The sequence below is a fragment of the Callithrix jacchus genome, chromosome 1, assembly GCF_049354715.1.
Source record: "Callithrix jacchus isolate 240 chromosome 1, calJac240_pri, whole genome shotgun sequence".
Taxonomy (NCBI): domain Eukaryota; kingdom Metazoa; phylum Chordata; class Mammalia; order Primates; family Cebidae; genus Callithrix; species Callithrix jacchus.
The window spans coordinates 25,991,563-26,006,620 of NC_133502.1; the positions used below are offsets into that span (position 1 = coordinate 25,991,563).

Sequence of the window (15,058 nt, forward strand, 5' to 3'; positions counted from 1 at the left end):
GGTAAATTATCTTTTCCCCTGTCTTTATGTAACAGCAACATACTGGGTGAACCTCACATGCATTGTGCTAAGTGAAAGGAGCCAGGCTCAAGACTCCACACTGTATGGTTCCATTTCTGTGAGTGTCTGGAAAAGGCAAATTCCTGGGAGGGAGAAACAGGAGGAGAGGAGGTTTGGAGAAAGGAGCATTTGACAGCGAAGGGGCCATACCCAGAATGTGGGGTGACACAGAGCTCTTCTGTCTCTTGCCGATACTCAGCATTTGTTAATGACACACCAGATAAGCCACCAAAAAAAAATGAATTTTATTGTATGTAAATGAAAAGATAAAATATCTTTTAAAGGAGTAAGAACACTAAGTCAAAATAAAGTCACAGATAAGTAGGCAGTAGCCAGAGGAGAAGGAGGGGGACAACGGTTATCAGGCATTTTCTAACAACAGAACAGGCAGAGCTCAGTTCAAAGCATGTCCTATTCAGGAACATTTCAAATCAAGATAAAAGGGAAAAAGCGGTGTGTCCCAGCCAGTTCAAGTCCCCTCCCCACGCCCACCACCCCACCCTTTCTTCTTAGTTGGCCGATGTGGTGTTTGCTTTTTCATAGAACCAACTCAATATAATGCTAACTTCAAGAATATTTTTCTCTCATATGTATAGACTGCTGTTCTAAGTGCAAAACAGATATAACTCTCGGTCCCGTCCCTGGGCTATACCACAGACAGGGAGAAGGCACCCTGGAAGACGGGCGGCCTGCTTGCTAACCTCACGGGGAGCCAGCCTTTGGGAGGCTGCCCACACGTCTTTCACTGCCTCCACCTGGGGCAAACTCTGCAGGGCTGTTAGCCGCTTGTGACCTGCAGAGGCCCATGGGTAATGACAGTCCCGTGGCTCAGTGGGAGCACAGCTTCTCAGCCATGAGTCATGCCATGCTCTTGGGTGCAAAGATGATCTAAGAATATCAGGAAAAACATTGGCACGTGCAGTTGGCACATGAAAATGAGTAACCTGCGAGTCAGGTCATGAGTATAGACAACTAACGCTTTTAATTACCAGCCATGGTGAGATTCTGGTAGCTCAGTAGTGGGCTCCTATGCTAATTGTCACTCTAACCGTGTTAGTAGAGGCCACCACCTCAGCGTCCGTTACCTCTTCATGACTTCCAGGCTGCGTGACGGTGATGCTTTGGGTATTGATATATTGCATGTCAGTGGTGCTCAACCAAAAAGGGCGTTTCATATCCATTCAAGGTCTGACAGCCATGCTGCCTCTGACTCCAGAATCTGCTTCCTCCTGGCCCCTTCCACAGGTGCAGTCTGGACTCCCAAGGCCCTGAACTCATCCATAATCAGACTCCAAGCCTTCTTAGAGGACAAGCAGGCTTAGGAAATCACGTCAGTCTATTACACAATGATTCACATTCAGGCAAATGAAATGTATTTATTGCTAAAAGCACAGAGGTAATAAAAGGCTTTTCCAGAAAATAAACTTTTCCAACACATGCCAGGCAAAATCATATCCAGACTATAAAAAGTTTGGGCTAAAAGCCATTGAGCGCAACCACCCATGTGCTGCCTATTTTTAGAATAAGGAGCAGGGGTTTTCAGACTCACTGATGCTGTGGGTGGCGAATAGGAGATGATCCACTTGTTCTCTGCTGTAAAATGTGCATCTACTCCAGTCAGATCATTTTGGGCAAAACTGTAATAGCATCTTAAAATTCTAGGTGATACCTTCTGGGTTTTGAAGAACTTTTTATGGAGATAAAGCATAACAGAAACCAGTGGCTTCCCCAGCTTCAACTTCACGCCTGAATGTCATTCAGTCCCAACCCACTTTCCGTTCTGCCGCCCTGTGGGCTGCGCCCCAGACAGTTCTCCAAATTTCTGTCAGTATCACCCTCGGACAGACCAGAATGTCACTTTAAAGGCATACACTGTCCTTCCTTTTCTAAATGCTCTCTGTCGTGTAAGTTCCCTTGCAGGAATACCTGGAGGGGACATACTCTCAGTCGCCCGGGCAACATGCCTGTGACATCAGGGCGTGTCTTCTTCATCTTTGCCTTCACTCAGCTCCTCTTTTGTTGTTTGTTTTTAGGTCCAGGTTATTGAGGCATAATTGACATACAAGTCATTGAATACTGACAAATGTATGCAGCCATAGAACTGCCAGAATCGTGCTCTAGCGCAGGTCCGTTCCCCCAGAACCCTTCCTTGTACCCTCTCAGCTAATTCCCTCCCTCCACTCCAGCACTGGCAGCCACTCATCTGTTTTGCGTCTTTACTTTTGCCTTTTCTAGAATGTCATAAAAATAGACTGTAAGTTGCGTTTTGCGTCTGGCTTCCTTCATAGAGCCCAATGCCTTTGAGATACAGCCATACTGCTGTACACGTCGGGCACTGTGTTCCTTTTTTATTGCTGAATAGCAATCCCTGTCATTAGCTAATTTAATAAAACCAGGATGGACATTGTCATATAGGTCTCGGTGTGGACATATGCCTTCGTTTCCCTAGGGGGTATACCTAGGAGAGGAATTGCTGGGTCCCGTGGTGGGTGGATGTTGAACTTTAGAAGGAACTGCCAAGCTGTCTTCCCCAGAGGCTGCGTCCTTCTGCATTCCTGCGCAGCCAATGGGATTGAAGGTGCCGGCCTTGCCAGTTCCAGGCGTGACCACCTTTCGCTGTGTGTATTCGCCATTGTAGTCCATCACAGCTACATCTTCTGTGGATTTAATTTGTTTTTTCCTAATGACCAGTGATATTTAGTATCTTTTAATGTGTACAACTTCTTTGGTGAAGTGTCTGCTCAAAAATCTTTTGCCACATTTTGCAGTTGGGTTGCTCATTCCCTTATTATTGAGTTTTGAGAGTTATTTAGATGTTCTGGATAATGGTTGTTTGTCAGATGTGTGTTTTGCAAATATGCCTCCCAGTCTGTCCCCGGCCTTTTTAACAGTATATTTGACTATCAAACTTTGTTAATTCTACCCAACTTTTTCTTCTATAGGTTGAGATTTTTGTGTTTTATCTTTTTCTTTTTTTTTTTTTTTTTTTTGAGACGGAGTTTCGCTCTTGTTACCCAGGCTGCAGTAAAATGGCGCGATCTCGGCTCACCGCAACCTCCACCTCCTGGGTTCAGGCAATTCTCCTGCCTCAGCCTCCTGAGCAGCTGGGATTACAGGCAGGCGCCACCATGCCCAGCTAATTTTTTGTATTTTTAGTAGAGATGGGGTTTCACCATGTTGACCAGGATGGTCTCGATCTGTTGACCTTGTGATCCACCCGCCTCGGCCTCCCAAAGTGCTGGGATTACAGGCTTGAGCCACCGTGCCCGGCCCTTTGTGTTTTATCTAAGAAATCATTGCCTAATCCAAAGTCACAAACATTTTCCCCTCGTTTCCTTCTAGAAGTGATACAGACTTAGCTCTTACATTTAGGTCCATTTTGAGTAAATGTCTGTATATCGAGTGACATAAAGGTGAAGGTGTGATTCTTTACATGTGGATGTTACTTACTCTGTATTCACACTGGTACTACAGTCTACATCAAATAATTTTGGAGGGCAGAAATTCTAAGGGTCCGTGTAATTCTACCTCATATAACTGAAATTCTTAATAAAGAATAGTACCCAGGGGTGGGACAGATGTTTTATATGCTAAATAAGAAGATCGAGATAGAAGGTGTCAGATTTAACCTCAGCTCTCTGTTGCGTGGAATCGGCTGCTGACAGTTGTCTGTGTCGTATACTGCACAAATTCTAACCTTCACATTATTGTTCCCTTGGAACCTGCCACTAATTTCATCTTGCCAGAGTCCTCTAAAAATTGCTCAGAAATGCTAACTGATCATCCTTAAGAACAATGAATATTTCTAAATTTTGGCTGGCAGAATTATTTTTCTAGAACCTAAAAAGTGGTCTCTTCTGCCCTTGGGGACATTTTACATATCTCAAATGTGTGGCAAAGAGCTCACAGAAATTAAGTAGGACTTAGGTTGGAATCCCTGGAGAATCACCAGGAATTGCAGCCTTGGACAGGCCTTGAAGGTCTGAATACATTGCGGAAGGGAGGGAGGGTCCGCCGTGGGGAACAGAGAGGATACGGGCGTCTGCCGGGCGCCGGTGCCCATAAAAGGTGAGACAGGAAGAGTCCGTTTAGGAAGGAGAAGGGATTTCCTACTATTCAGATTTCAGCTGGTAAGTCATGAAAAGCTCATTCTTATTGTACCAGTAAAATACTGTACTACTGTAGATTAAAAATCCTGATGTGTAGTCAAGCAGTTTTTATCCAAGGAAACATTTTTTTATCCTCTTTGATAAATGAAACTCTTTCTACTCCCTTACCCAAGGAATAGTTTAAGGTTAATGAACAATGAATGGAAGCCACAGGGTTGTGTGATGTGAGACCCTGATTAATCCTCCATCTGTGCACCTTTGTTTAAGTCTGAAGCTGTACAGTACACTGCGTGTGCCCATATCTGATAAGATTTCGCCTCTTTTCTCGGAAGTGAAATTCCCCAGTTCATGAAAGCTTCGCGTGTCAGGACCCTGAGCGCATTCTCTCCACAGCTGTGGTATCCGAACAATGCGGGTTCAAGTCTGGACTCATTGCATCTGCCTTTTCAGAACGCAGCTTCCAGAACTGACCCGGATGCCCCATGCGTGCTCCAGCCATGACTTCAGACAGGGAAAAGCAATGTGCAACCCCCACATCCTCACGACAGTCAAAATGTATTCTGTCTTACAGATATCACTGAAGCACAAGGCCAAGACTGGTTTGATTCAAAACCATGTTTAACCAGCATCAGTACCCTATGTTTCTCTGCATGACCTTCCTCCTGAGCTCCAACCCCATGTTTAAGAGGTTTTTCTTACTGAAAGTCACTTATCTCTTCCCTTAAGAATGCCAGGATGGGGGTTAGGGTGGTCTCACACACTGGTTCTCAAACTTTAATATACCAAGGAGTCTCCTGGGGATCAGTTCAACAGCAGACTTGGGAGTTCTGGGGCCAGGCCTGAAACTCTGCATTCATAGCAAGCTTCTGGGTGATGCTGGCATAGACCTCCCTGGAGCAGCAAGAGCCTGGTGGAGCCAGCCAGCTCCCCACAGCTGAGGGTACCACGGTCAGCCCTCACATTGGTCCCATCCAAGCCCCGGTTCTGTCTCCTCTCCACAGGAGTTCGTGTCACTGCATGGAGTTGTTGTGGGGACAAAATGAGAGAAACTATGTTTAAAACTTGTAACAACACATCATCTGAAAAGATAGAGTTAGTCAATGCTGTTCATTATCCTGATTCCTGGGTAGTACCTCTGTACTCACTGGATGGTCTGGTGGTGAGAGCCGAGCAGGGGTCAGGGGACGTGACGTTACCACTCCTGTCCACAGGAGTGGCTTCTGAGAAGTACTTTGTGGATTTCTCAAGGACGTTGGAGGAATATTAGGAGCTGTAGAAATTTAGAAGCTTTTAAGGTTGGTACAAAGACATTTAAACTAGACTCTTCACTTTCTGAGGGTAATTTTTATTTTTAATGTCACATCACAAAAGGAAAGAAAGAGATGAAAATAACTTTTCCCATCGCGACTTTCTGACTGAGGATGGAAGTTGATAAGGATGGTGATTAGCGCAAAGGAAAACCCTTGGCATGTACCTGGTCCTCCCAGCTGCTCTTTATAGATGCACCACACTTCCTTAGTGGGCAGGAAATCCTGGGGAAAATCTCCATCCTGATGACCAAAGTGTGGCCTCCTCAGGCATTTAGTCCCAGCAATGCAGGAATGACATTGTACACAGAGGTGAGGGCTCCATCTGGGAGGACGAAGGTCTAACTCACATTCTGCTCATGTTCTTCCTGGCCCTCCCTCAGTGGGGAAGCTGGATGGAATACTGTGAAATGTTCCATCTCATCAGAAGGTCAGGATGGGCTGTTTCGAAGTGACGCCATCTTGACACCCACTAGAATGGCTATAGCCAAAAAAATGGAAAATCACAAGTACTGGTGAGGATACAGAGGAATTGGAACCTGTGTGCATTGCCGGTGGGCATGTAAAAGGGTGCTGGCAATGTGGAAAAAGAGATTTAGCCAAGCCTCAAACATGTGATACTCCCGCACACGTATTTATAGCAGCACTATGTAGCAATTTTGCTCCACGCAAAAGAATTCAGAACAGAGACTCAAGTAGTCAATCAGACACACATGTTCACAGCAGCGCTATCCACGGTACCCAAGAGTAGAGACACCCCAGATGTCCAGAACAAATGAATGAACCCACTGTGGTCTGTCCACACGGGGGAATATTATGTAGCCATCAGTGAATGAGGTAACGATGCATGCTACAGTGTGAATGAACCCCAAAAACATGATCACTGACAAGAGGCCACACACAAGAGGCCACGCATCCTATGATTCCATTTATCAGTAAATCTGTAGAGGCAGAAAGCAGATCGGCGCTCACCAGGCTCTGGGAGAAAGAGAATGGGGAGTGATTGCTGACGGGGTCTGGGACTTCCGGGGTAAGGAACATGCTTTGGAACTAGACAGAGGTGGTGGATGCCCAGCATGGCGAATGTACTACCCGCCAGAGTTGTATCCTTTCAAATGTTAGCTTTATGTTACCTGAGTTTGACTTCAATAAAAAGGTTACAGCTTACTCCAAAAGAGGGAAGACTAGAGTTTTTTATTCCAAAGTCAGACTCCCTAACCAAGAAATAAAGATGAGAAAGGAGTTTACTGACAAGGAGGAAAATGAGTACATGATGTGGTTAGCCACTTTCCCCATCAAAGGGAATTGAGGAAGGGTTAAGGAATGAAGGTAAGAGTGTGCTTTTTTATCATCTAGACGTGCATATTTCCATTCTGGTTAGTAGCAGATGTTCCCTTTGAGCTGGCTCTATGAAACAATCCCACTGGTCACTGCTGCTTGTTTGCTTGGCTAAAAAATAATAATAATCCCACTGGATATGTAGTTTGTGGGCAATGAGAGTGACAATCCTGATAAGAAGCATTTCATCCCCTAGAAGACGGTCTGCAGACACTCACAGACCACAGGCCTCAGCATGGTGAGGGGAGTTAGGGTTACATGGTACATAATCTTATAGTCTAGCATAGCCACAAGCTAAACAAAACTGAGCACCACTGGGAAAGGTCCACAAAAGTCAGAATCAAAACATGTTTTGTTCCCCAATGTACAACAAATGTCACATAATGAACCACTAAGCATTGAAGATGGAGTGAGCCTGGGACATCGTGCGGCCAGGGCCAGGGCCATCCACCTTCCATAAGCCTCCTCGCCGAGGCAGAAACGATGCAGTAGCCTCCACTGGATGATGTTCTTTAAAGACCTTGAGTGCATGGGCTTCACCACGACTTAGGAGGCCTGAGATCAGGCTGCCCGAGTGAGTACTGAGGTGGCATTGACAGGACCCCTCTGGGGCTTGTGGAGGGCAGAGGAGAACCTACCATCTTTGAAACTCTGACTTCAGTCCAGCTCAGGGAGCCCTGAGGGAGCTTTCCCAGCTCCCCTTGGTTTGAGGGGACAGGTGTCCCAAGCTTCGGGATACACCGTCTTCCATCCGCAGCCTTAACCCGCGTGGCTAGCTTCCACCCCAAAAAATCATCTTAACCAGTTCCCCTGATGTCTGGGGTCTAACATCTCAAGGCATTGCCGGACAGGAAGAGAAATGAATTTGGAGGTGAGATCTCCCCACACCTCTCCATGCTAATGCCTTGATGACATTAACACCGCCCCAGCTGCGTTTTTAAGTTCCTCATTTCACATCAACTGCGTGGATTGCCGAGAACAGCAGTAGGGACACCCCGTGAAGACAGACATACTTCCCAGCTGAACAGTTACATAGGAAAAGTTACCTGGAGGTGAGAGAAGAGAAAACCAGAAAAATGGCCCAAGCCCCCTCGGTCTCAAGGCGAGGCAGGAATTTGACATTTCACAGCAAATGAGGCTTGGCAGGTAAAGGTGCTGTGAGATGAATCAACCGCAGACTCATTCGTCTCAAGAGGAATCGACGCACATTTTCTTAAGTTTGGGCTAACCCGTGAAATATCAAAATGTAACTATAATACTGTCGTTAGTTCCATCGTAGGAGAGACAGAACTCCCCTTCCCCTTCTTTCTCATTTTTAAAACGTTTTTATTGTGGCAAATTTATTTTTAATTTTTCTAATGTAAAATGGTAAAATTTTGTTATAGTAAAAGTTTGCATGTGTTCTCAGTTATAAGTGGGAGCTGAACAGTGAACGCACGGACACAGGGAGGGGAACAACGCGTCCCGGGCCTGTGGGAGGTGGCGGGGGAGGGAGAGCATCGGGACACACAGCCAGTACACGCTGGGCTTAACACCTAGGTGATGGGTTGTTTTATTGTATTGAGTTCCAGGGTGCTAATAAAGTCAGATAAACAGAACCTCAAAGTCACCGTGTGGGTCACACTGCCGCGTTCACTTCCATGGAGGCGTTACGTTCTTTCGCGTTGTTGGGTGACCTTCACCATCATCCATCTCCAGAACTTTCTCATCTTCCCACACCGAAGCTCTGTGCTCATGAAACACCGATTCCCCCTGCCCTTCCCCACCCAGCCCCTGGCAGCCTCATTCTACCACTGTCTCCAGGGCTTTGCCTATACTAGGGACCACACAGAAAGGGACTCACAGGATTTGTGCTTTGGTGACTGGCTCCTTTCACTCAGCACAGAGTCCTCAAGGTTTGTCTGTGTCAGGCCTAGGTGACCCCTTCCTTCCTCTTTAAAGGCTGAGTACTTTTCCATTGTGTGGGTTTCCATCCGTTGTGGGACACTCACGAGGTTTCCACCTTGTGGCTGTTGTGACTCATGCTGCCGTGTGGGTGTAAGTGCACTAGTGCGAGCCCCTGCTTTCTATACACCCCCAAGCAGACTCCAGGGATCCTGTAGTAACTCCCTTTGTTCATTTGTTAAGGAGCCGCCGGAGTGTTTTCCAAAGCAGCTGCACCATTTCTCCTTCCCACCAGCAGCACACAGAGGTTCTGGTTTCTCCACATCCTCACCAACACTTGTAATTTGTTTTTTTAAAAAATAATAACCATCCTAATTTGTATGGACAAACATTTTTATATGTTTCAGAAACTCTTTATTTTCTCTCTGTGTAAACAAAAGATTAACCACTTAAACGTCTGAGGGTCATTTTGATATCTGAATGCAATATACATTTCCACACCTACTGTATGCCTTATATTGAGGAAAATAGAGATAAAATTGTAGAAATTCATTTGAAAATTTTTTTATCCAAAAAGACCTTAAAAGAAGCCAAGTAAGTTCATTCTTTCATCCCAACGCGGTATTATCATTTCACAATGAGATCGTAATTTAGGATAATGTTTTTCTAACATTTTGTGTTTTTTCTTCTTAAACCCTATGGCTTCTTTCTTTAGCTATCGTGGCAGTAGAGGGTGGTTCACATATACCGTTCCCTGCAGATTATTAAAAACAAAAAATGTCATTTTGAAAGTAACCATAACCGATCATGAGTATTGATTGTGGTTAATTGAGGAAATTGAACCTATGCTGTTCCCACAGGGTCAGCCTGGGCCAGTGGGCCCCCAGGGGTACACTGGGCCACCAGGACTGCAAGGATTCCCGGGACTGCAGGGCCGCAAAGGAGACAAGGGTGAAAGAGGAGCCCCCGGAATCACAGGACCCAAGGGAGACGTGGTAGGCACGGCTGTGGTGTTCCCCGGGCCTCACGAGGGCGGTGGGTATCTCAGCCTTGCTTAATTTTGTTCTCCTCCTTCACAGGGAGCAAGAGGCGTTTCTGGATTCCCTGGTGCCGATGGAATTCCTGTAAGTTTTATGGAAGATTAGAATTTTAAAACATTGCGTGCATTCGAGGCAATACATTTGTGACTTAAAGAAACATTTTGAATGAGACCTCCTTTTCTGTTTACGACATGAAACACGTCGGGGTATATGTGTGCATTCTCCCTGCGGAATTCAGTCAGACATTAAACAGATTGTCTGCTTTGTAAACGTCCTTATAGACTTGGCTTCAGAATCGAGGCCACTTTGCTAAACTGCACGTTGTTTGGTAATAGAAAGCTAGAGTGCTCTTCGGATACACGCCCTGAGGAGCCAGTCTGGCTATCGCGCTTGAAAGGTAGAGCAGCCCGTGTAGGAAGTACGTCAGCCAAGAGCATGGGCAGCATGGAGCCCTGCTGAGCATCTGTGCAGACTCTTAAGGTCTTTAGAGTAACCACACATAAAACAAGAAAAAGAAAAGGCATGGTTTGTTCATGAGAAAAATCTCAAAATGCAATAAAATGTGTTTTTGTAACCTAGTTTACTTTACTTCTTGTGGCATAAAAAAATAAACAAAACAGCCTGACTCATAGCCTTCTTCACAGGGACCCATGAGCAGATTTCCCAGGGTTGGCTTCCTGGCCAGACCTGACCTCAGGGATCAATGTGTTTATCACACGTTCTGACTCGCCTCCCATCCGGCTACTGCTGTGGTTCTGAGACATCTGCTTCACAGGCCTCACACATATACACAGATGTGTGTGCCCGTGCCCTGCAGCGGCAGATTGGTATCACCACACACGTACACACACAGGGAGAGAGACCCTGATCCCAGGCTGCCAGAGTAAGGCCATGCCTTGCCGAAGACAACAGGGAATGAGCGAGTGGCGGGTAGTCCCAGAGTCCTGCGTTTCCATCAGATCTTCATTCCCACAGCCGAGGAGACCTCTGCAGAGCAGAAGGAGACAGTCAGAGCAAAAGAAAGCAAGCCACATTTGCCAGGACAAGAGCTGCAGGCCAGTGATCTCAGGGTCACCTGAATGGTGGGCTCAGACACACACTTGGGCTCACCACACAGCCCTGAACAAGTAAGGAAATCACATTCACATCAGCCAGAATCTTGAGAAGTGGACAGAAATAAGAATCTGCACATTCCAAAGATTAAACAGATTAGCAAACTATTTTCATACTAATGGCCTGAAGCTAATCACCCATTTTAAAACTACTCTTTTGAACTCTTTGGAATGTCTTTCAGTCTGTCTCTGGCTGGAATCTGAGTTAAAATGGAGTGGCATTATGGAAAGCAATTGCAACTCACCTGTACCAGGTTTCCTTCGTGTTTTCCCTTTATACTCACTCAATATCAGAGGCGAGTGTCTCACAAACTAGGGAGGAAGTAACTGTGATTTGGAGGAATGATTGTGGTGAGCAAGTGAGGACCATTTTCTTTCTTTCTTTCTTTCTTTCTTTTTTTCTTTTTTGAGATGGAGTAAAGCTGAGACTGGAGTGCATGACATGATATCTCCGCTCACTGTAACCTCCACCTCCTGGGTTCAAGCGATTCTCCTGCCTCAGCCTCCTGAATAGCTTGGATTACAGGCACACACCACCATGCCTGGCAAGTTTTTGTATTTTTAATAGAAACAGGGTTTCACCATGTTGGTCAGGCTGGTCTCGAACTCCTGACCTCGTGATCGGCCCACTTCAGCCTCCCAAAGTGCTGGGATTACAGGTGTGACCCACTATGCCTGATCATGAGAACAATTTTCTATTTTCTATGGAACCTTGGTGCTGCTTGAAGGATCCAGTCTCTTTTAACTGCAGAACTCTGATCCTACAAATTAGGTTAACATAATGTCACCCCGCATAAGTAATCCATTAATGAATGTAGCGTTTGAGGGACCTGGATCGTTTTAGCTGATTAGAAGTTATATATAAAAAGTTATATGCGGCCAGGCGTGGTGGCTCATGCCTGGATCATGAGGTCAAGAGATTGAGACCATCCTGGTCAACATGGTGAAACCCCGTCTCTATTAAAAATACAAAAAATTAGCTGGGTATGGTGGTGCGTGCCTGTAATCCCAGCTACTCAAGAGGCTGAGGCAGGAGAATTGCCTGAACCCAGGAGGCGGAGGTTGCGGTGAGCCGAGATTGCGCCATTGCACTCCAGCCTGAGTAACAAGAGTGAAACTCCGTCTCAAAAAAAAAAAAAAAGCGATATGTAGTAAAATCTTAGAGTGGTCTTAGATAGCAATGTATCTAATTTGATGATGAGCAGAAATAGATATTTAGCTCAGTATAATTAAAATTTTTCTTTGAAGCACAATTTCAAACTAAGATTGACATGCAATTTCAAATAACTTAGATCAGTTCTAAGCAAGTAAGAAAGACTGAGAGCTGACAAATAATAGAGAAGAATTTCAAAATGACAGTTTATTTAAGGAAGAACATCACAGAATACTAGAAATCTGGAGCAGAACGTGTAGAGAGCCGTTTTCTTAAGCTGAAGTACAAGGGCCCCTGATGTCTTTATTTCAAAGCCACCAGAGAGCCAGCTCTGCAAACAGATTGAGAAACTGCCTGCAACGGGGAGTCCTCTGGCTCACCAGAGAGTTTCGCTGAAGGCTGTCGGATGGCTTATCTGCCGGCACCACTTCCAACCAGTGGTTGTGAACATCTGAAGTAAAGAGCTGTGCAAAGAAAAGTTCCATTTCTTTGGGAGGCCGAGGAGGGTGGATTACGAGGTCAAGAGATGGAGACCATCCTGGTCAACATGGTGAAACCCCGTCTCTACTAAAAATACAAAAAATTAGCTGGGCACGGTGGCGCGTGCCTGTAATCCCAGCTACTCGGGAGGCTGAGGCAGGAGAATTGCCTGAACCCAGGAGGCGGAGGTTGTGGTGAGCCGAGATCGCACCATTGCACTCCAGCCTGGGTAGCAAGAGCGAAACTCCATCTCAAAAAAAAAAAAAAAAAAGTTCCATTTTTAATTGTATTTCTTAATATCATTCAGGTTATGGAGCACTGTATGTAGGATTTGTTGTGTGGTGATTTTTTGGTGGCTTTTTTGTTGTTTGAAAAAGACTCTCATTCTGTCGCCCTGAGTGGAGTGCAGGGATGCGATCTTGGCTCACTGCAACCTCCGCCTCCTGTGCTCAGGCAATTTCTTATGGCTCAGCCTCCCGAATAGCTGGGCTTACAGGCATGTGCCACCATGTCTGGCTAATTTTTGCATTTTTAATAGAGACAGGGTTTCACCATGTTGGCTAGGCTGGTCTCAAACTCCTGACTTCAAGTGATCTGCCTGCCTCAGCTTCCCAAAGTGCTGAGATTACAGGTGTGAGCCACTGTGCCTGCCTGGATTTGTTTCTTTATCTTGAAATTATCCATATTTCTCAGAATAAATGTAAAAGACATCCCAGTGGCCTCAAAAATCACTCTGGAATGTATGTTTGGTTTATTATCAAGAAAACTAAAGTTTAAAAGTAACTACACAATAACAAAGCATATATCTAAATATTGTTTAAAGAAATAGCAAAACCAGCTGTGGCCATGTAGGGCATAAATAGATTAGCAAGCCAGCCCCTCTGGAACCAGATTAACACAATGAAGATGCCCACAAATTTCCCCTGCATCCCTCTAATCATTGCAGACACTTGGAGGGTTGCCTTTCCCCACCCCCAGACCCTTCAGAAAACCTGACATGCTTTATATTTGTGTTTAAGATCTAAAAGGTCATGTTTCCCAAGAAAGCAAACAAGAGGCAGTCAGTTCTTTTAAATACGGCAAGGCCATTGATGAACTCACTTTGTGGTGTGTCTGCTCTGCTTTGCATGTGGGTCTGCGAAACGCACCATCTAAAGCTCAGGTGAGCGCAAATGATGAGGACCTCCCTGTTATCCCAGAGAAGGAGGTCGCTGCTTCTAAAATCTTTCCTAGCATTTTTAAAATGTACTTTTACTTGTCCCTGCTAACAGACAGTCACTCGGTGAAGTAAGACAGAGGAAACCCCAGGACGGTGCGCTTCTTACCAAAGCGGACAGGAAGCAGACCTTTGCTTTGAAAGCCTTTCCCCTGCTTAGAACTGTACCTTATGCCTTCACTTATTTAATCTGTCACTCATTTATTCGTTCACTTGTGAGGTGTCTTTTCCTTGCATTCACGCCGGGAACATTGCTTATAAGAATATTTAAGACTGTTTTATTGCACAGCTACGTGACAACTAGAAAGCTGCTGGCTGGCTGATTGACTCACCGCTCTCTTTCCCAGGGACACCCGGGGCAAGGTGGGCCCAGGGGAAGGCCCGGCTACGATGGCTGCAACGGAACCCAGGGAGACTCAGGTCCACAGGGTCCCCCCGGCTCGGAGGGGTTCACCGGGCCTCCCGTGAGTATCCCCACAGCGCGTGTGCTCCAGGGACAGGCAGACCCCTGCTAAGCCCCGCCTTTATAACCTGGGGGAGGCTCCCACTCATTATGGCCAGGATGAAAGCGTAACTCCCTGTTGACACCCGAGATGTGACATTTCTGGATTCAAGTAACTTCACCTTTCATATTCTTTAAATGTTAGGTAGAAAATAATCAGTTTGGTTGATGTTATTCACTCTCACAGGCTCCCTGGGGTCACCTCACTTTCTCCCAAATTCTCATGAGTAATAGTGGAATCGTAAAACGAAAATTAAAAAACAGAAACCTTGACAAAACTCTGTTAGTCAGCACCTTTATCAGAGGATGAAATGTTTGTGACGTGGGAGTGCGGTTATTCTGCAGCATATACCATGCAGAGCTTTGTTTTTTAGTGGAAGAACTTTTATATAATCTCTGCTTTGTGGCCTCATTTATTTTTTAAGGTCTTGGTAAAACATCCTAAAACACGTTTCCAAGAAAATCTTGCAAATTCAGGGTTATACTAAAATTTTGTTTGGTGAGACTTTTTATTAAAAAAAAAAAAAAAAGCTTTAAAGTGGGGAGGGAAGAGCAGTCACTAACCACCTTCATCACGTTTTCACCTGAAGCAGATGGGTTTCTCCTGCTCAGTTCCTCCTCCACCTGCCAGTTCCCCTCTCCTCGGCTGTTTCTCTTTTATGTGGTTCAATTTTTCAGTAAACTATATCATCTTCTCTATCATCAATTTCATTATCAAGAAACATATCTATAACTTTAAGTGATTCTTACAGTAGATATTGAAGGATATTTACACATGCATGTAGGTATATACCTATTGTTAATATCTGGCATAATTCGCATTTTAAAGGATGACCCAGTATCTATCCTGCAGACAG

General features: G+C 45.3%; 1 protein-coding gene across 1 annotated transcript in view; it reads left to right on the forward strand.

Moving 5' to 3' along the window:
* The window catches only part of COL4A2 (collagen type IV alpha 2 chain), a 209,806-nt gene that overhangs the window by 110,778 nt on the left and 83,970 nt on the right, over positions 1 to 15,058 (forward strand). Inside the window, exons 5-7 of the mRNA XM_035293939.3 lie at positions 9,559 to 9,693; positions 9,778 to 9,822; positions 14,047 to 14,163. Of these exons, the coding sequence (XP_035149830.2) occupies positions 9,559 to 9,693; positions 9,778 to 9,822; positions 14,047 to 14,163 (297 nt within the window). The remainder of the gene's footprint in view (positions 1 to 9,558; positions 9,694 to 9,777; positions 9,823 to 14,046; positions 14,164 to 15,058) is intronic.